This window comes from Mastigoproctus giganteus, chromosome 12, assembly GCF_048544385.1.
Source record: "Mastigoproctus giganteus isolate SK-2022 chromosome 12, ASM4854438v1, whole genome shotgun sequence".
Taxonomy (NCBI): domain Eukaryota; kingdom Metazoa; phylum Arthropoda; class Arachnida; order Uropygi; family Thelyphonidae; genus Mastigoproctus; species Mastigoproctus giganteus.
Genome location: NC_143586.1, coordinates 153,342,673 through 153,363,579, shown reverse-complemented (window position 1 = coordinate 153,363,579; position 20,907 = coordinate 153,342,673). Strand labels below are relative to the sequence as shown.

At 36.6% G+C, this 20,907-nt stretch overlaps 1 protein-coding gene across 1 annotated transcript in view; it reads left to right on the top strand.

The window, feature by feature from the left end:
* PolD1 (DNA polymerase delta 1, catalytic subunit) overlaps window positions 1-20,907 on the top strand; it is a 154,424-nt gene that overhangs the window by 89,015 nt on the left and 44,502 nt on the right. The window contains exons 11-12 of the mRNA XM_090386737.1: window positions 123-270; window positions 9,959-10,192. Coding sequence (XP_090242863.1) covers window positions 123-270; window positions 9,959-10,192 — 382 coding nt within the window. The remainder of the gene's footprint in view (window positions 1-122; window positions 271-9,958; window positions 10,193-20,907) is intronic.

The following is a 20,907-nucleotide window of genomic DNA, read 5'->3' as shown; positions in this document are numbered from 1 at the left end:
CTCAAGAATAGGGTAGCATGTCCAAATAATTTTAATAAAGTAGAAGTATTTATCTTTATTACCACTTTTTAGTGTCAACCAGTATGTTATTTCAAGACTTGTTAATAACGTATTTTGTGTAGGGCTAAAGACGATTTGAAAAAGGAAACTGATCCTTTCAAGAAGAAAGTACTTGATGGTCGACAGTTAGCCTTAAAAATTAGTGCAAATTCAGTGTATGGCTTTACAGGTGCTCAGGTTGGAAAACTTCCATGCCTAGAAATTTCTCAGGTAATCTATAGAAATTCTCTCACATATTGCTATTTGTTTTGATGAAAGAGTAGTTAGATGTAACATAAGATTTATGATAATCTGTATTTAACTCTGGTGTTACTTGCAGTCTAGTTGCATGTTTTTTTTTTTTTTTAATAGCGAAAAGAGCTCATTAAAAGAGTCTAATTCCTATAGAGTAGCGCATTTAAAATCTGAACAAGCCAGCATTTATTTTTTTTGTGCTGGTGCTATAAGATAATTACAGTAAATGCCAGCATTGTGATCACGTTTGCAAATTGAATTTTAATTCTATTAAATGGCAATTCTAATAAGCAAAAATCGGAGAAATATTATCCACAGACTATAAAAATGAAGCACAAATTTACACTTCTATTACCTTACCAATTAACAAAATTAAATGGTACTTGAAAATCTACATAAAAACTGAAAGCTGTCCATCTCAGCTGTTCCTGCTGAAAAGAGAGAGATCTGGCAACAAAGAAACGAAGTTTCTTTGTTGCCAGATCAGTTTTTGAGGATGAGGTTGCCGGTGCGGACGTGCCTTTCTGCTGCTCTTCGAACAGAGAAGTTTTTTCTGATTTATTTTCTGCTTTATTAGTTTAAATTGACATATTAACTTATTTTCTAGAGTAGCTTATATTCCTATTACGGTACTTAAGTTTAAAGTAACTTAGATAGAGATTTTGTAGGTATTACTTAGTATCGGAAAGGGTATCAAATACACGTGTTTACCATTCGTAAATATCCGCCATTGTTACGGGAAAATTAATCAGTAAAATCTATTAATCTTGTCGAACTTCATTGGCACTTAAATTGTACTTTTAACTTTACATATAACCACTTAGGTTACGTAACATAAATAATTAGTAAAAACAAATAATTAATACATAACTTGATACGAAAGTTATATAAAGGGATTTCGTAGATAACACTCGTTACTGAAACATAAATATTTCTTAGATAACACTCGTTACTGAAACGTAAATATTTCGTAGATAACACTCGTTACTGAAACGTAAATATTTCGTAGATAACACTCGTTACTGAAACGTAAATATTTCGTAGATAACACTCGTTACTGAAACATAAATATTCCGTAGATAACATTCGTTACTGAAACATAAATATTTCGTAGATAACACTCGTTACTGAAACATAAATATAGCGTTATAACTGTGTTTGGATACAAGTTTAGGATTTAATTTTGTACAGAAATTGAAATTTTATTGAAAGTAAATCTAAATCATGACTCAAACCAGAGCAGCAAAGCAAAAGGCTCAAGCTAATGGGAATGCTGTGGCCCAGGGGAGAACTGAGGGGGGCAGTTGTCCTCTGAATCACAGCCTTTTAAGATGCACTATTTGCTTGATGTTTGCGGCAGTCAAGTATGGGACATGATACTGCCATGGGGGATGTCTTTGTATGTGTGCGATGCAAGGAGTGTAAGGAGATAAGGCGACAACTCAGCGCTGTTATGGGCTTATATGAGAGCTTGAAGGACAGGGTGGATGCCCTCGAAGGATTACAAGTGAGGGGCCCATCAAGCTCTCAGCTGCCCACACCAATGCCAGAGCTTGCACTTGGTCATCGCGCAACACAGCGGCAACCCCCAAGGCAGAATGCGCTGGTCCCAAAGGAACTAGTAGTTGTTGGTGACTCTATTGTCAGGGAAACGGGAAACATGCTTTGTAAAAAGGATAAGTGGAACAGGACCAGGGTATGTCTGCCAGGGGCAAAAGTTGATGACGTTGTAGAGCGGATATCATCTTTTAAGGGCACAAAAGGTGATATAGTTGTACACGTTGGCACTAATGATATTAAGAGCAGGAGACCGGCGGAATTACTTGACAAGTACAGGTCATTGATGAAAAAAAGCCGTGAATTAGGGTTGAAATTGAAAGTGTCTGCAATTCTGCCCAGACACGATAGGAGGGAGTATATGATGAGAGCCCTGTCAATCAATTCGGCCCTGGAAAGATTGTGCAGGGCTCAAGGGGTAGAATTTTTTTCAGCCTGGTCTGTACTTGTTAACAGGAGAGACTGTTTCTACAGGGATGGGATACACTTAAATAGAAAGGGTGCAAGAATGTTTGCTGATGCTATCGAGGCAGTGTTAGGTGGGTCGGAAAACTGCTAGATTGGGGGGATACAAGGACTAATAGATTAACAGTAGCCACTGGCAGAGGTGAAAGTGATTCTTGCACTGCTTCTATTGGGATGAGCCGCAGCCTGGAAAATACGATGCAGGATATTTCAGAGACTGCTGGGAATCATTGGGGTACAAGTAAACACATGGGTTGTGTTAGGGTAGCTAAGAAAAAGAACAGGTGCATGTATACTTGTGTGTACACCAATGCTAGGAGTTTAGTAAATAAATTTGATGAATTTGAGGTATTGCTCAAAACATCAAAGGCAGATATTGTGGGGATTTCAGAGACGTGGTGTCACACAGATATAAGGAATGCAGAACTGGAATTTGGGGAGTACAATGTCTACAGAAAGGATAGACAGGATAGGAAGGGAGGAGGGGTTATGCTATTAGTTAAAAAACACATAAAATCCAAGGAAGTGAAGCCAGTCGACATCGCTGGACAGTGCAGTGTCGAGTCAGTTTGGTGTGACATAAGCATTGGGAGATCAAAATTGAGAGTAGGAGTGTGCTATAGGCCTAATGACTCTGATGAGTATAATAAGAAACTGTTCGGAGAAATAGAGTGGGCCAGTAAATCAGAGAGTCTTATAATGGGGGATTTCAATTTCCCAGATATTGACTGGAATTTGGGGGCTGGTCACTCACACAGTAGCAAGGCTTTTGTGGATTTATTGGATGATTGTTTTCTACATCAGCATGTTCGGGAGGCAACTAGAGGGAGTAATACTCTTGATTTGATTATCAGTAGTGATTCTTCATGCATTAAGAATCTGCAGATAAATGAACCACTAGGTGGCAGTGATCACAGTGTGCTGAAGTGGGAGTTACTCAAAGAGGTAACTACCATTAGGGGTAAAGGGAAGGGGTATTGCTTTCGTAAAGGCGACTACAATGGACTGAGACAGTATTTAAATTCTATACAGTGGGATCAACTGATGATATTGCCAACAGCAAATTCAAAATGGGAAGCATTCAAAGAACTTATCTTGGAAGCTACTAGGCTTTACATACCAACTAAGAAATATTGTTCAAGGTTTAGGCCTAAATGGATGTCAGATGAACTAATGAGGCATATGGCAGAGAAGAAAAATGCATGGGATACATACAAATTAACACGTGACACAGACGCCTATGATAGATACAAGTGGATCTGTAACCAAGTTACAAAGGAGGTTAGGCAGGCGAAGGCAGACTACGAGAGATCCTTGGCAAGGGATGCGAAGAGAAACAGCAAAGAGTTCTTTACTTATGTAAACTCTAGAAGGAAGGGGATGAATCAGATTGGTCCACTTGAGATCGATGGGTCAACTGTTGATGACCCTGCTCAGGTAGCTAACAAACTAAATGAATATTTTGCATCGACATTCACACATGAGGAGTTATTCAGCGAGGGGAATGCCAGAGGTGTATTCAACTCTAACAGTAAGCTAGAGAATCTTGTAATAACTGAGAGCAAAGTGGAGGAGAAATTGTTGAAGATAAACACAAGAAAGGCAACTGGGGTGGATGGGATCTATCCAGTTATATTAAAGGAGGCAGCAAAGGAAGTAAGCAAACCCTTAGCCATAATTATGAGAGCTTCCTTGGACTCAGGGGAGGTACCCATAGACTGGAGATGTGCAAATGTGACCCCAATTCACAAAGGGGGATCAAAGGCTGACACAAGTAATTATAGACCTGTGAGTTTAACTTCTGTTCCCGGAAAATTAATGGAGGCACTGGTTAAAGAAGCACTGCAGGATCATCTAGACAAGACTTCAGTTATAGCTAGGACACAGCATGGTTTTGTTAAGGGTAAGTCTTGCCTGACCAATTTGATTGGATACTATGATGCAGTCACAAAAGAACTGGATGCAGGGAATAACTTTGATATTATATACTTGGATCTTAGAAAGGCTTTTGATACTGTTGCACATGGAAGACTGCTACACAAATTGGAGCAGTGTGACATGGGAGGCAAATTGCTGCTATGGATAAAGGGGTGGTTGAGGGGGAGAAGACAGAGAGTGGTAATCAATGGACACTGCTCATTGTGGACTAATGTTATTAGTGGAGTCCCTCAGGGTTCAGTGTTGGGTCCTTTATTGTTTTCTGTATTTATAAATGATATTGATGATGGTATATCAGGCTTAATGTCCAAGTTTGCAGATGATACGAAGGTTGGCAGGGTTGTCAAGGACACTACTGACACTATGCTGCTGCAACAGGATTTGGAAAGGTTGAGCAGATGGGCTTCGAGGTGGCAAATGAAGTTTAACATTGACAAATGTAAAGTACTACATATGGGAAACAGCAACCCCAGAGCAACGTATCAACTCTGTGGTACTACACTGACAGTGGTAGAGAGTGAAAGGGACCTGGGGGTGGTTGTGCAGGCAGATATGAAGTTCTCTGAGCAGTGCAGACGGGCTGCAAGAGTAGCTCATGGTGTATTGTCAATGATATATAGGAATTTTTCTAGCAGGGATAAGGAGGTGATTGTTCCCTTGTATAAGGCAATGGTCAGGCCACACCTAGAGTACTGTATACAGGCCTGGAGGCCTCATTTAAAGAAGGATGTAGAGCTGCTGGAACGAGTACAGAGAAGGGCAACTAGATTGGTGAATGGGACAAAGGGGTGCTCTTACGAAGAAAGGCTTAAGTTTTGCGAATTACAGTGTCTGGAAACTAGGCACCAGCGAGGTGATCTGATAGAGGTGTACAAAGCCTTGAATGGTTTGAGCATGCTCAGTGCTGATGGGATTCTTCCTCTTGCTCAGAATAATCACCTGAGAGGGCATAAATTCAAATTGAGGAAAGACAGATGTAGGATAGATGTGCGGAAATTTGCCTTTAACCAGCGGGTGGTTGGTAGGTGGAACAGACTTCCATCCCTTGTCGTGGAAGTTGATAGCCTAAATAAGTTTAAGGCTCAGCTGGACAGGTATTTCGAACGAACAGAGGGGTGAAGTGGAAGTGGTTATTTTTATTTATTTATGTTACTTTTTTTTTTTTTTTTTTTGGCTGATGCTGCATAAGCTTGCTTTCTTGCATCAAATGCCTCTACTAATGCTAATGCTAAATGCTAAAGTTCAAAAATGATTCAGCAAAAAATAAGTAATTATTTTCATTAAAGGCCTATGTGTTATTGTGGCTGAAAGTCCCATTTGTTTTGTTAGCTATGAATAAAAGTACATAAGTAAAACTTCAGTGTTTTTATTTCTAAACTTACTAAATTTTTTTTTTTAGTCTCCTGAACAGTATTTTTGATAAGTTTGAAAATCCAAAAAATTGGAAGTCTGAACTACTGCTGGTTCCAATTAGTTCAGATTATCAACACTCTACTACTGTATTTCAATGGTTATAGAATTCCAATGTTTTCATATTTTTATATAAAATTTATAATTTTATAAATAATTTTATATTATTAGAGATTTTAGTGTTATAGAATTACACATTTTAAATAGTTACTTGCATAAAATGACAAACACAAACACAAAAAAAAAATCAATAAAAGTTATTTAAGGCATTAACCAATATGTTGTTTCAAGGCCAGTTATAGTGTTCATTTTTAAATTTTCCTTTGTTAGAACAGCAAAGATTAAAGTACGAAAAGTGAATGTTATTTCTTTTTCTATTTGTTTCAAAGCAAATATTCATATACTGATATTTTTATATAGAAATGTTATTGCCTTTTGTGATCATCACCTGTATTTCATTTGTTAGTTCAGGTTGTGATTTGTTAATTCAGGTTGTGTAACATGGTTGGTTGTTGGACAGTGATTATCCCCCCCCCCCACCTTGCTTTTTGTATTGATTTATACAAGCTCACTACAGATGGTTTCATCTGTAATGGCTCAGATTTATTGATTTTTTTCAGTGTCATCAGTGAAAAGATCTGTTCACAAAAAGTGAAAAAAATTGCATCTGGCATCTTTCTGCTGCTTTGAGATTGAGTTAACAGGAATAGGATGGTGAAGGCTGAAAATTTTTTGATGAGTACTTTGTCTTGTTTGAAGTCCAAAAATGCTTTTGTAAGAAACTAGTTTAACTATTTTCTGACAGTTGAAAAAGTAATAGCTGTTGTTATGCATAAGCTATGAATTAAATTGTGATGATTTGAAAAGTTATCATATTGTGTCATATCAGTAATTGTTAGCAAATACTGATATGATATGATATGAAACGATACGATTTTATTTGATTTTTCCTGCCAGTTGGGGATTCAGTTCACTTAATTGTTAAAATCACATACTCATTTCAGTTAAGGATAATTTATTGTATTGCTATTTTTGTTAAGAAATATAAGTAACATTATCTACTACTGTGTGGTTTACCCCACAGTAGTAGACAATGTAACAATTTAACTGTCAGGAACACTTTTTTGCGACACTGCTAGACAGTTTCACATGACACGTTAAGCAATCTGCTTACTATTTATATCTGGAGTGCATGTTCTGTCAACTATTTGTGGGAGGATATTAAACTATTTGAAAGTAAATAGGTGAAACTTGCTGCACATAAAGAGATATCTAATTCTCTGATAGCTTACAAATGAAACAAAAATTGAACGACTTACAGTCTTGATTGTCTGAAGAAAAATAGATGTTTTCAGGCATCTATTTTGATGCTTTTCTATGTAGTATGAAGAGAAGATTCCTAGAAAAACAACTACATTAACCATTGTTACAATGAAATAAATCACTAAATTACACACAATATAGTAGGCGCATTATAGCCAAAGTAGCTTATGCGCCATAAAACCCCAACAACAACAACAACACAATATAGTTTGGAAAGTTGGGAAAAAGATTACTTACATCATTTTCTTTACACTGTAATTTTACTGTTGAAACCAGGACTAACAGTTCTCACACACTCTTTGAGCCAGATGTGTGATCTTGTGTGGACCAAATTTCCTAAGAGACTGTTACTTGTGTTATGCTCTCCAGGCTGAGTTTCTGGTTGGAGGTTGTTCAGCTTGAATGGAAATGATATCATCTTAAAACTTGGATAGAGAGAGGCCATATTATTTATATGGAAGGAAAACACACTGTACCTTGTAGAGATATAAAAAAGTTGTGCTGGTAGTATAGATGACTGGAACAGTGCTGTTTTGTGATGTTCCAGTACTGGAACGTCATATTTTGTCGACTTCAGAGTTCTTAGTATTCGGCGAGGTTGTTGGGAGAAAGCCTCGCTGAATAGACATTGTAGGATAAGAATTGCAAGCACAACTGCAAGGTGATGTCTGTAAAATGGAAGAAAACTGTTTTTAAAAGCATCCTGCTTATTCAGTGATCCTATTGATTCCTTTGTTTCTGTTAAAATTCTTTGGGCCATTTGAATAAGAAACCATCTTTGAACTGTTTGTGTTGCCAAACCAAGTAGTTTGTTCATGGCTGTGATGTAGTGACTAAGGCCTGGGAAATGTGATACTACGTCTAATGATGTTATGTGGTTATACTTAATTTCACCCTTATGCTCCCTCATCCTTTCCTTGATTCATCTTTAATTCTGACCTAAGTATACACACACAATTGTGATTTCGATACAAAAATCCACATACAAAGGGGTAGCTTCAGTAAGATAACCCAAAAGACTGCAGCATCATTCAGCCATAAACTTTCAACCCATTTAACAGATGTTAATCTTTTCAAGATCATGAGCTTCGTCAGAAACCGATCACACAAATTCAGAGCCAAGGGTACCAATATCTCAGCCTTTTCCTTTATCTTCGCCCAGTCAACATATGGTTATTTTGATAAGTCAGTTCTGAACATTAGCCTTTGACAGATTCTGAAAAAATTTTCCATACTTGATTTTTTTGGCCCAGATATATCAAGGGTACAGAGAACCTATCTCACATCACTGGGATGTGTTTAGTATCGAGGAATTTAACTTTTTACCCAATTTGAGACATCCCAGAGGTCTAAACTTTTCCTAGAATAATAAGTTTTTAGTTTTGAAAGAGCTGTCACTCAGATTTTTAAATATATGGCAAATTCACCTTTTCAGGTGGGCTATACAAATTGATCTTAAATTAAACTTAAATATTTAAATTGAACTTAAGTCCAAGCCATAAGGAAAAATATTTGATCAGTCCTCAATCTTTAATGAGAACAGAAAGTCTCTTTGAGTGAAATCAAAGCTGAAGTGTGCGAATTTTGATTTGATTTCAACTATACTGTATGAAATACCTTTGCAATCTTATAACATTGTGACACACAATATAACATTATGACATATACAATATTAATTCAAAACCGACAAAAATAATTTTCATGAAAATTCTCTTCCATCCCCCCCCATTCCACCAACAATACTAGATTGTTGTCGGTTCCTGTGTATACTGCTCCTGAAAGTTCTGTTATGTACTTAAAGGCTATAAGGATTATGCCCCCTGACTCACGATATTATTTTGCATTAATCAGGAATGAAACCCGGGGCACATGCATAACTACAATTCTTACACAGATTCAGTAAGTTAGTTCATTTAAATGCTCTTGAGGTGAACTTAAGTTTAATTCTATAATTTGTACATCTACAAAACTTACTTTAAACATAATGTGCTTATTATATGTTATAATAAATAACATATAACAAACATAATAAACATTTATGTTATAATATATAACATGTAACAAAGCACATTATGTTTAAACATGTAACATTATAACATTTTTAAACATTATAATGTGAAATAAAGCGAGTTTTGTAAACTTACATGTTTAAAGCGAGTTTTGTAAACTTACACATTGTAGAATTAAACTTGAGTTCACCTCAAGAGCATTTAAATGAACAAACTTACTGAAACTCTGTAAGAATTGTGAAAGTGAATTCATTAAAAGAAAAGAGAAAGGGAAAAGGATTGATAGTATAATGCATATAGGTGTAGGTAGAGTTATAAATGTTTATTTATGTAAAGTGTGTGTCAGGCAGTACTATAAATTATTTTTATATATCCAATCCTTTAAATGCATATAAATGATATAAAGATTTAAGGGAAGTATAGATCTATTATGCTTGGTTGTCATGAGGGGTCTTTTTTGAGTTTATATTTTGTTTTATTTATTTATTTATTTTTTTATTGAATTTTAGGTTTCAGTTATTTCATACTCTCTTTTATGGTGTGTGTGTGTGTGTGTGTGTGTGTGTGTGTGTGTGTGTGTGTGTGTGTGTGTGTGTGTGTGTGTGTGTGTGTGTGTGTGTGCGTGTGCACGCGTGCGTGTGTGTGTGTGCGCATGCACGTGTGCGTGTGTGTGTGTGTGCGTGCACGCGTGCGTGTGTGTGTATGTTAGAAAGCAAGAACTAAATTTAATTTTTAATAAAATTTAAATTTCTGAAAGTGGTATTGAATACTTTTCAGTCACAAAAAACATGTAAATCAAGAAATGCCTGTTTTAGTTTTTTTTTTTTGCAGGATTTCCAATAGTAATGTTTTTACTAATTTATAATGGTGAAGTTCACTGTTTCTTAAGTTAGTAGATATTACAACTTAAATCATATTCTAAATGGATTAAGTGTGGTGTTACTTTATTTTTTTCTAATTAGAGTGTTACTGCCTTTGGACGTACTATGATTGAGAAGACAAAGCAAATAGTAGAAGACAGGTATACTATAGAAAATGGCTATGAACACTCAGCAAAAGTAATTTATGGAGATACTGATTCTGTAATGGTTAATTTTGGTGTAAAGAGTGTATCAGAAGCAATGAAATTAGGAAGAGAAGCAGCAGAATATGTATCTGAACTGTTTATTAAACCCATCAAGCTTGAGTTTGAAAAGGTTTGTTTTGTTGAAATATTTTTAGTTATTTTCATTTTATTTAATCTGTGAAATAAATAGAATGGGTTTTTTTTTTTTTTTTAATGAAAAGTTTAGATGTTTTGCTTTCTGTATGTAATTGCCAAAAATGTCATTTCTTTGGTCCTTTTTACATCTGGTTTTGTTGAACATTGTGTTATTTAGTGTGAAGTCTTGACTTTTATGTTGGTATAGGAAATAAACATCCACGTTTTACTGTCCACCTTCAGCATGATCAAAGAACAGCTCAGTTTAATACCTGCGTTCTCTGTAACAGCATAGTGTGGTTTACTGTCGCTTAACTTGTTTGGAAAGGTCTGGGTTCAAATCCTGCCTTGAAGGAATTTTTAAAGATTTTCAATGAGAGCTGTCAGGTGCACCATCCTCCCCACCTGTACAGTAAACCATATAAACTGCTACACTCTGGCCAAAGTAGGCAGTGCACCTTAAAAAATATTCCCGAACAACCTGACCTTCATATTTTGGAGATCAGAATGTGTTGTAATTGTGCCACACTGTTGTCTACTAATGAGAGTTTCTCATGATATGATGCGTGAATATGTTTAGTTGCATTATACTGATGCATGCTTCTTTTTTTCATTTAGTTTTCTGTTTTCTTTGCTAGGTCCATTTTCAGTATACCTAATTTTTGAGTATTTCAAAGATTTCTAGTATTTCTGGTTATTTTCTAGTTTTTAAAAATCAGAGAGGTAAAAGCCCACCAAGAAAACACAATCACTCAAAACTTAGAAGCACAAGTCGAGAATTAAATGTATTTAACTTGTGTACTCAACAGAACTTGTTACCTGTTTGGAGTTTGGAACTAGAACTTATAAGAATTTCTTATTGGTTTCCCCCCCCCCCCCCCAATCAGTAATACTGTTAATCATAATCAGAATAGTTATTCTTTCAAAAAATCATGATTATTCCATTTCATTTAGAATTGTTTCCAGTTTTAAACACCCAAGAAAGGGTGCTATAACTATGATTTTCAGATGACAATTTATGTGCCCCCCCCCCCCCCCCCCATTTGATAGCTGTTTTTGTTGCTTTCATTAGATAATTTTCCTGGAAAATTTGTTACAATTCAAGTAAATATTGAAAAAAAGAATGTATAATTATCTTATTTTCAAAGAAAGGACAAACCATTATGAGTAATGCCCACTATTTTCCTTGTGCAAAAAGGAAAGTGACAAAGATTTACAATTTTTGTTTATCATTAGTTTTTACAAATTTTTAATGCAGTTTCCTATTGGAATCTGTTAGAAACTACAATAGATAAAAATTTAAATTTTCAAAAAAATCACACATATTGTGTAGGAGTTTCTTTGTTGTATTGGTTAAAACTAATTGTGCTACCCTGCTAGATTTGGGAAGGTGGTTTGTCTCCTACTTTATTCTAAATTAAGTTTCAATCCTTAATTGATATATATAAAATGTCATGGTACACGTTTATATATTTTATAGGGCCTCTGACCACTAAAAGATTCCTGAGTTCTGAGAGAAAACGTGAGCAGAGTGAAACAAATTACACATCACACATAACAAAAGGAAGCTTTAATGTGACAATTTCTTAACAATGGGTTATTTTAACAAACAACTCATCAGACTAGATCACCTTTAAAAAATCAATTGTTACTCAACCTTTATCTCATATAACCTAAATTCTCTTCACACAAATCTATAACTTTCAAACTGTAGCTAATTAACATCAGTCATATCTCAAACATTTACAAATTCTATCAAAGGGGTTAAAACCTGAGCTATAGACAATTAGTACAGCCCTAGTTTTACTTCAGTAGGAAGAGACCAAATAGCCTAGGGAAATGGTTATTCTAAATTATAGTGTAATCTGTCCATTAGTTCATTTTCTTTGTAATGAAATAAGTTTAGGGTTCTTTACTCGCAGTTCAGGAAGGTCTGGGCTCCTCTTTTCCCTTCTTGGAATAACTGCTCCAGTCCGAAGATTCTGGAACTTCCTATTATTTGGATGATGCGCCTTCCCAACTTAAATCAGGCCCTTTTTCTGCTCCTACGCTTTTCAATCCTAGCACTTCACCTTGTTATTTTCAATCCTAGCACTTCACCTGGACTCCGCAGCCTTCACAGCTCCTCCCTGAATTTCTGCAGCCTCCACAACTCTTTGTTACCATTTTTCTTCGCGTTCACCATTGTGCTACCGAGCCACTAAAAACCACTCAGATTCCCACTTCACTCCGTGACTACTGAACTTCTCCCGAGACAAATGCCTTACCACAATTGCTTCCTCTGCATTAAAAAAAAAAAATCTGGGTATTCTTTTTTACTCTCAGTATTACTTTTCTTCTGAACAGCTACTCGTTCATTACAAATCTCATATCAGCACTAAAGTGGAATATTGTTGCCACATCTTGGGTGGTGCCCCCAAAAATCTCTCTCTAGCTTCTAGACTCCATTCAAAAGAGGGCAGTCAGGTTAATTAAAGATCCATCTCTTACAAAGGCCCTCCACTGCCTACCTCATAGAAATTCAGTTTCTCTTGTATGCCTTTTCTATAAATACTTCCATGGGCACTGTTCATCCGAATTGGTATCTGTAATTACCCCATTCTCTTTCAAACCAATCCAAATACATGCCACAACCAATCAGCATCCATTCACTGTTCAACTGTAGCCTTATAGAACCAACTTTTCCTCTTTCACATTCATCCTTTCTACTTTTGTTTTTCTGGAACAAGTTTCCTTCACATGTAAATTATAAATTACAGAAACACAAGTTTAATATCAACAAATATCTTCTACCTTCTCAGCCTACAACCCATACGTGGTAGTAAGTACTATAGGTTCTAATACTTTTTGGGAGTTTCATTAAAAAAATGTTATTACAGTAAAATGGATTTCAAAATAATTCATTATATGAGTAGTTTATGCTTTTTTTACTTTATGCAGTATAGGATGGGTGCAAGGTTTTCTGGTTAATACAGTTTTGACAATACAGTCGGTCCTCGTATAACACGTGTTTACATTACACGAATTCGATCATACACGATTTATAAATAGGGGAACGTTATCTTATATAACACGAACCGAATTCGCTTATGCACGATTCGCCTTTGTGTTTACAAGAAATGGCAGTCGAACGCGGAATCACCCCAACCGAACGCAACACGATAGGAATGAAGAAGATTCTGAAAATGTATTTATGTGTTTTATATCAGTGAAGGGGAAACACATTTCACCGTAATAACGTATAAACCAACACAATTTCAGCTATCGATATAATAGCAAATGCAATTAGATGGAGTTTACTACCAGTTTATAACAGATTCCACTAGCAGAAACACAACTGGAAATTGTTTTTATTGTTTTATGGTAGTAACCCCCAGAAATGTGCTTTAGTAAAATGTGGGGTGTTAATAGTGTATCTCGGCCTTTACGGTGTTGTTTATTCAGTTGCTACACGCGCGCAGCTTTGTTTATGTGTATCAAGCGTGCCTCCTCGTTTTGTAATTGTGCTTTATTCCCTAAAAATGAGTAAAATACTTAAAAGGTGTGAAAAGGAAGCGTTCTGGCTAAGATACTGCAGATTCAGAGAAAAAAAAAAAGCAATATCGATAAACAGAGGCGGACTGGATCAAAAATAATTAACCGGGAAAATTTATAGTGGCCTCATACTACGGTTTATGGCCAAAATCACACCGGCCTCCGGCCCACCGTGGTTTCCCCCGTAAGGCTTCTGTCTGCCTCTGTCGATAGAGAAAAAATATGAAAAAAGACCTAAATCAGGCAACGCCGAGAATTACAAAGAATGCAGAGAAAATAAAAACAACTTTCATAGCAGGAACAACTCAGTGTAATTAAAATCCATTAGATTAAGACACAAGAATTGGAAGAGATGGAACGGCTGTCATCTGTTTGGATAGAAAATCAAACAAAAAGCAAGTTTGCTTACGATAGAAGCAAAAGCATTAGCAATATTTTATTACGACTTACGTATTATAATTTATACTTACGTATTATAAAATACGTAAGTATTTTGTTACGACTATTTTATTTAATATAATAATTTTTTTACGAATAAAATACGTATTTTATTCGTAAAAAATACTTTTTTAGTATTAAAAAATACTAAAAATACTTTATAATATTTTTATTACGTATTTTAATCGTTATAAAATACTTACATTTTATAACGATTAAAATTACCCGATTATTTATTGTTTGGTAATGTTTTGGTTCCAAATGTGTGTTCAATCTTGGGTGGTCGGCACCTAACCCTACTTTTCCCATAGTGCCTGTTGTTTATATTGCACGATTTCGCATTGCACGAGGGTTTCTAGGAACGCAACTATCGTGCTATACGAGGACAGACTGTATATATTGCAATTTACAAACAGATAAATTTCCTCGAACTTTTGTTAATAGGTTAAATATGAAGCGTGGCTATTAAATAACGAGACTGCATGCAGCCTCTACACACCAAGCATCACCTATGAAACAAAGGCACAGCAGTTGACCTTGAATCTTTCTCCATTTGTCTGGCTCACATTTGAACGCATTCATTTGCTTTGCAGTGAAACATGTTTTCATTACCCTGTGTTTTGAAAGTTTGCCAGAAAAATGACAGACAAAAGAAACACAACAAATTGACCTTAACTTAATAAAAATTAACCTCAAATTAACAAAACTAAAGAAAACACCAACTGAAAGTTGTGACTTATTACGTCAAGTTTATGGGGAAGATACTATGTTAAGAGCTTGCTAATATGATGCGTTTGCACTAACTTGTACGTTGTTAAGAGCTTGCGTGTTTGAATGGCATAAAAGATATTTAGAAGAAAGAGAGAATGTGGAAGACAAATGACTAGGTTGTCCAGTATCCATAAAAACTGGTGAAAATGTGGACGGGGTAAGGACACTGATCAGAAGTGGTCGTCGTTTAAGTATTAGAATGATTTCATTAGAACTCAATATGGATAAGGAAACAGACAAATTTTAACTGAAAATTTAGGCATGAGAAAAATATGTGCCAGGATGGTGCCAAAAATTTCAAATGAAGATCAAAGAATGAGAAGACTCCAAGTTTGTAAGATATTTTTAAAAAATTGAAGGAGATCCAGACTGTCTGAGTACTGTAATTACTTGCGATGAAAGTTGGCTGTTCTAGTACAACCCAGAAACTAAAAGACAGTCAATGCAATGGAAGACAAAACAATCCCCCAGACTAAAAAAAGCAAGGATGCTAAAACGAAAAATGGAAACTATGGTTTCTATTTTCTTCAGTATTAAAGGAATTATTATGGCTGAATACATCCCACCAGATCAGACTGTCAATCAGACATAATATTGAAGTTCTGACAGGGCTGTGTGAAAAAATTCAAAGGAAAAGACCTGAATTGTGAAAGAATGGTTCAATTCTCCATTATGACAGTGTTCCAACACACAAAGCGCTCTCTGTTCACAGGTTTCTGTCCAAAAAACGAATCCCTACATGTGAACCCTACTCGCCAGACCTAGTCCCTTTTGACTTTTTTTCTCTTCCCTAAACGTTTGCCTTCCCCAAGTGTTTGCCTTGAAAAAGCCCAAGGCAATTATTTTGAAAGGAATAACTTATAAGGGACAAAATATTTCATTAAATTTATTTTATTGCAACCATCTTGTTATTTAATAGCCATACTTTGTATATGTATTCAAGAAAGTTTCTATTATGATATTTTTTTCAGTAAAACAATTTGTTATGAGTTGTGCATTTTTTTTTTATTTGTGCAAAACATAAAACAGTTAAGAAATTTTTTCTTTCATGTTTGAGTTTATGAAATGTGTCAGTAGATAATGTTCCTAGAAGTTTTGTCATTAAACAAATACACATCCAAGAAGGTATTGTATTAATATGCATTCGATAAATAACGTGTTATGAGTAATATTTTTATTTCTTTTTCATGCAGCGTAAGCTTGAAGCAAAACTTTCATCTTCTGTTTTTGTAACAACTCAATGTTTGCAGTTCTTCACAGAAATCACATTTGTCACTTTTGGACAAGGCATTTCTACAAAGTACAGATCAGTGTTGAAAAAAAAAGTCGAGAGTGGGTTAAATTTGAAAGTGTCTGTAATTCTGCCCAGACATGATAGGATGGAGTATATGATGAGAGCCTTGTCAACCAATTAGGCCCTAGAGAGAGAGATTGTGCAAGGCTCATGGGGTAGAATTTTTCTCAGCTTGGTCTGTGCTTGTTACCGGGAGAGATTGTTTCTACAAGAATGGGATACACTTAAATAGAAAGGGTGCAAGAATATTTGCTGATGCTATCGAGGCAGTATTAGGTGGGTCAGAAAACAGCTAGCTTGGGAAGGGGGGGGATTCACAGACTAATAGATTAACAGTAGCCATAGGCAGAGGTGAAAATGATTGCGTGAAATGCAATTGGGCAGCATCCTGGAAAGCAAGGCAATGGGAATTTTCAGGACTGCTGGGAGTCATAGTGGAACAAGTAAATACATGGGCTGTGTTAGGGTAACTAAGAGTAGAAACAGGTGCATGTATACTTGCACGTACACCGCTAGGAGTATAGTTAATAAATTCGATGAACTTGAAGTGCTAGTCAAGACATCAAAGGCAGATATTGTTGGGATATCAGAGACATAGTGTCACACTGACATAAGAAATGCAGAACTGGAATTTGGGGAGTACAATGTGTACAGAAAGGATAGACAGGATGGGAGGAGGGGTTACGCTGTTAGTTAAGTAACACATAAAATCTAAGGAGGTGCATCCAATTGATGTTGGTGGACGATGCAATGTTGAGTCTGTTTGGTGTGACATAAGCACTGGGAAAGGAAAAATGATAGTAGGTGTGTGTGTTATAGGTCTACTTAATCTGATGAGTATAATGAGCAATTGTGCAGAGAAATAGAGTGGGCCAGTAAATTAGAGTGTGTTATAATGGAGGATTTTAATTTCCCGGATATTGACTAGAATTTGTGGGTTGGTCACTCACACTCTAGCAAGGCTTTTGTGGATTTATTGGATGACTGTTTTCTACAGCAGTATGTTCGGGAGGCAACTAGAGGGGGTAATTCTCTTGATCTGATTGTCAGTAGTGATTCTTCATGCATCAAGAATCTGCAGATAAAGGAACCACTAGGTGGCAGTGATCACAGTGTGCTGAAGTGGGATTTACTCAAAGAGGTAACTACCATCAAGGGTAAAGGGAAGGGTTTTTGCTTTCGTACAGGTGACTACAGTGGTCTGAGACAGTATTTAAATTCTATACGGTGAAACCAACTGATGATGTTACCAACAGCAAATTCAAAATGGGAAGCATTCAAAGAATTAATCTTGGAAGCTACTAGGCTTTTCATACCGACAAAGAAATATTGTTCAAGATTTAGCTCTAATTGGATGTCAGATGAACTAATTAGACGTGACAGAGAAAAAAATGCATGGGATACATATAAATTAACATGTGACACAGAAGCCTATGATAGATATAAGCTGGTCTGTAACCAAGTTACAAAGGAGGTTAGGCAGGTGAAGGCAGATTACGAGAAATCTTTGGCAAAGGATGTAAAGAAAAACAGCAAAGAGTTCTTTACTTATGTAAACTCTAGAAGGAAGGGGATAAATCAGATTGGTCCACTTGATATCGATGGTTCAACTGTTGATGATCCTGCTCAGGTAGCTAACAAACTAAATGAATATTTTGCAACGACATTCACACATGAGTTATTCAGGGAGGGGAATGCCAGAGGTGTATTCAACTCTGGCAGTAAGCTAGATAATCTTGTAATAACTTGTAATAATGAGTAAAGTGGAGGAGAAATTGTTGAAGATAAACACAAGAAAGGCACCTGTGGTGGATGGAATCTATCTAGTTATATTAAAGGAGGCTGCAAAGGAAGTAAGCAAACCCTTAGCCATAATTATGAGAGTTTCCCTGGACTCAGGGGAGGTACCGATGGACTGGAGATGTGCAAATGTGATCCCAATCTGCAAAGGAGGATCAAAGGGAGACACAGGTAATTACAGACCTGATAGTTTAACTTCTGTTCCAGGGAAATTAATGGAGGCACTGGTTAAAGAAGCATTGCAGGATCATCTTGACAAGACTTCAGTTATAGCTCAGACAAGCATGGGTTTGGTAAGGGAAAGTCTTCTCTGACTAGTTTGATTGGATACTATGATGTAGTCACAAAGGAACTGGATGCAAAGAATAAATTTGATATCATATATTTGGATCTTAGAAAAGCCTTTGATACTGTTGCACATGGAAGACTGCTGCACAAATTGGAGCAGTTTGCCATTGGAGGCAAATTGCTGCTATGAATAAAGGGATGGTTGAGGGGGAGAAGACAGAGAGTGGTAGGCGCCTCCGTAGCCAGGTGGGAAGGAGCAGCAGTGCGTAGCACACGCTTCTTGATTAGCCCGGGGTTCAAGCCTGTCACCACCAAATACGGAGGATGCGGAAAGGTCAGGGAATGACCACCGCATATCCCGGAGCAATATGGCCTTAGTTGCTAATGCTCCTAAAAACAAACAAACAAACAAACAGAGAGTGGTAATCAATGGATATTGCTCTTCGTGGACTAATGTTATTAGTTGAGTCCCTCAGGGTTCAATGTTGGGTCCATTGTTGTTTTCTGTATTTATAAATGATACTGATGATGGTATATCAGGCTTAATGTCCAAGTTTGCAGTCGATACAAAGGTTGGCAGGGTTTTTAATGACAATACACTGTTGCAACAGGTGCCTCCGTAGCCTGGTGGGAAGGAGCAGCAGCAGTGCGTAGCACACGTTTCTTGATTAGACCAGGGTTCGAGCCCATCACCACCAGATGCGGAAAGGTCAGGGAATGACCACCACATATCCTCGGAGCAATATGGCCTTAGTTGCTAATGCTCCTAAAAACCAAACAACAAACAAACAAACTGTTGCAACGGGATGTAGAAAAGTTGAGCAGATGTGCTGAGAGATGACAAATGTAAAGTACTACATATGGGAAGCAGTAATCCCAGAGTAACATATCAACTCTGTGTTACCACACTGACAGTGATAGAGAATGAAAGGACCTGGGGTAATTATGTAGGCAGATATGAAGTTTTCTTAGCAGTGCAGATGGTCTGCAAGAGTAACTCATGGTGTCTTGTCAATGACATACAGGAATTTTTCTAGCAGGGATAAGGATGTGATTATCCCATTATATAAGGCAGTGGTCAGGCACAACCTCGAGTACTGTATACAGGTCTGGAGGCCTCATTTTAAGAAGGGTGTAGAGCTGTTGGAACGAGTACAGAGAAGGGCAACAAGATTAGTGAATGGAACAAAGGGTTGCTCTTACAAAGAAAGGCTTAAATTTTGCAAATTACAGTGTCTGGAGACGGGGCACCTGCGAGGTGATCTGATTGAAGTGTATAAAGCCTTGAATGGTTTGAGCGTGTTCAATGCTGATGGGATTCTTCCTCTTGCTCAGAATAATCATCTGAAAGGGCATAAATTCAAATTGAGGAAAGATGGTTGAGGATAGATGTGCGGAAGATTGCCTTTAGCCAGCATGTGGTTGATTGCTGGAACAAACGTCCATCTGTTGTAGAAGTTGATAGCTTAAATAGATTTAAGGCAGAATTTGACAAACATTTGGAGCGAGCGGATGAGTGAAATAAGGGTGTTTTTTTTTTGTTTTTTTTTGTTTTTTTTTGGCTGATGCTATATAAGCTTGCTTTCTTGCATCATGTGCCTTTGCTAATGCTGATAAGCACTTCTGTGCATTTTGCTGAAATATAATGGCCTTCACTGTGAACACAATTTAATAACCACTAAACATTGTTCAATGGTTATTAAATTGTGTTCACAGTTCATAATAGCGTCCATACTGATTTTTCTGTTCTTAAATTACAATAACCATCATTCTTTTTGAAACAACTATACTCACTACAGACTGTAATATAATTGTAATATAAGAAATAAACTGAAATCATTTATTTCTTCACCATTCCTTTTTAAGGATTATATTAGGTAGAAGCGATGTTTAACTTTAAAAATGTTTGCAGGTCAGATCACGTTCAAAAGAACACAGACTTTCTTGCAGAAGTTTTCTCTGTTTATGTGCAAATGCAATAGACCAGAACACAAACGATAGACTCTCATAAATCCATCATCCTTAGGGACATAGTGTGTTCCGGATTTTTTAAGGTTGTATGAGTACATATAGTCTAAGTATTCAGGGATAATATGTTATTTTTATTAGATAATACAGTAGCTCTGATCCCTGTAACTGCCACAGATTGATAATCACTAGCATTAGCCAAAATGTTAACCTGTACTATTTGATTGGGCTAGTGGGCAACATACATACTTAAGAAATAACCAACAAACCTACCTGAGGTGGTGGGTTTGAATCCTGCCTTTGGTATGAGTATTGCAGGGATCAGAGCTACTGAGCCGACCGGGCTAGCCGAGTGGGTAAAGTACCTACCCGGCAACCCAAAGGTCGCGGGTTCGATTCCCGCCTCGGGCTTGGATCAAAGTACTGCAAAAACCTTGGGAGGTGCAATATGGCCACAGAAGCCGATGCGCCAACAACTACCAAATCAAAAAAAAAAAAAAAAAAAAAAATCAGAGCTACTACATTATCTAATATTATCTGTATTATCAAATGATTTCAGCATTTGAATCACCTTAACTAAATATTTACTACTGTTTGCCATTAAGTACTCTACCGTG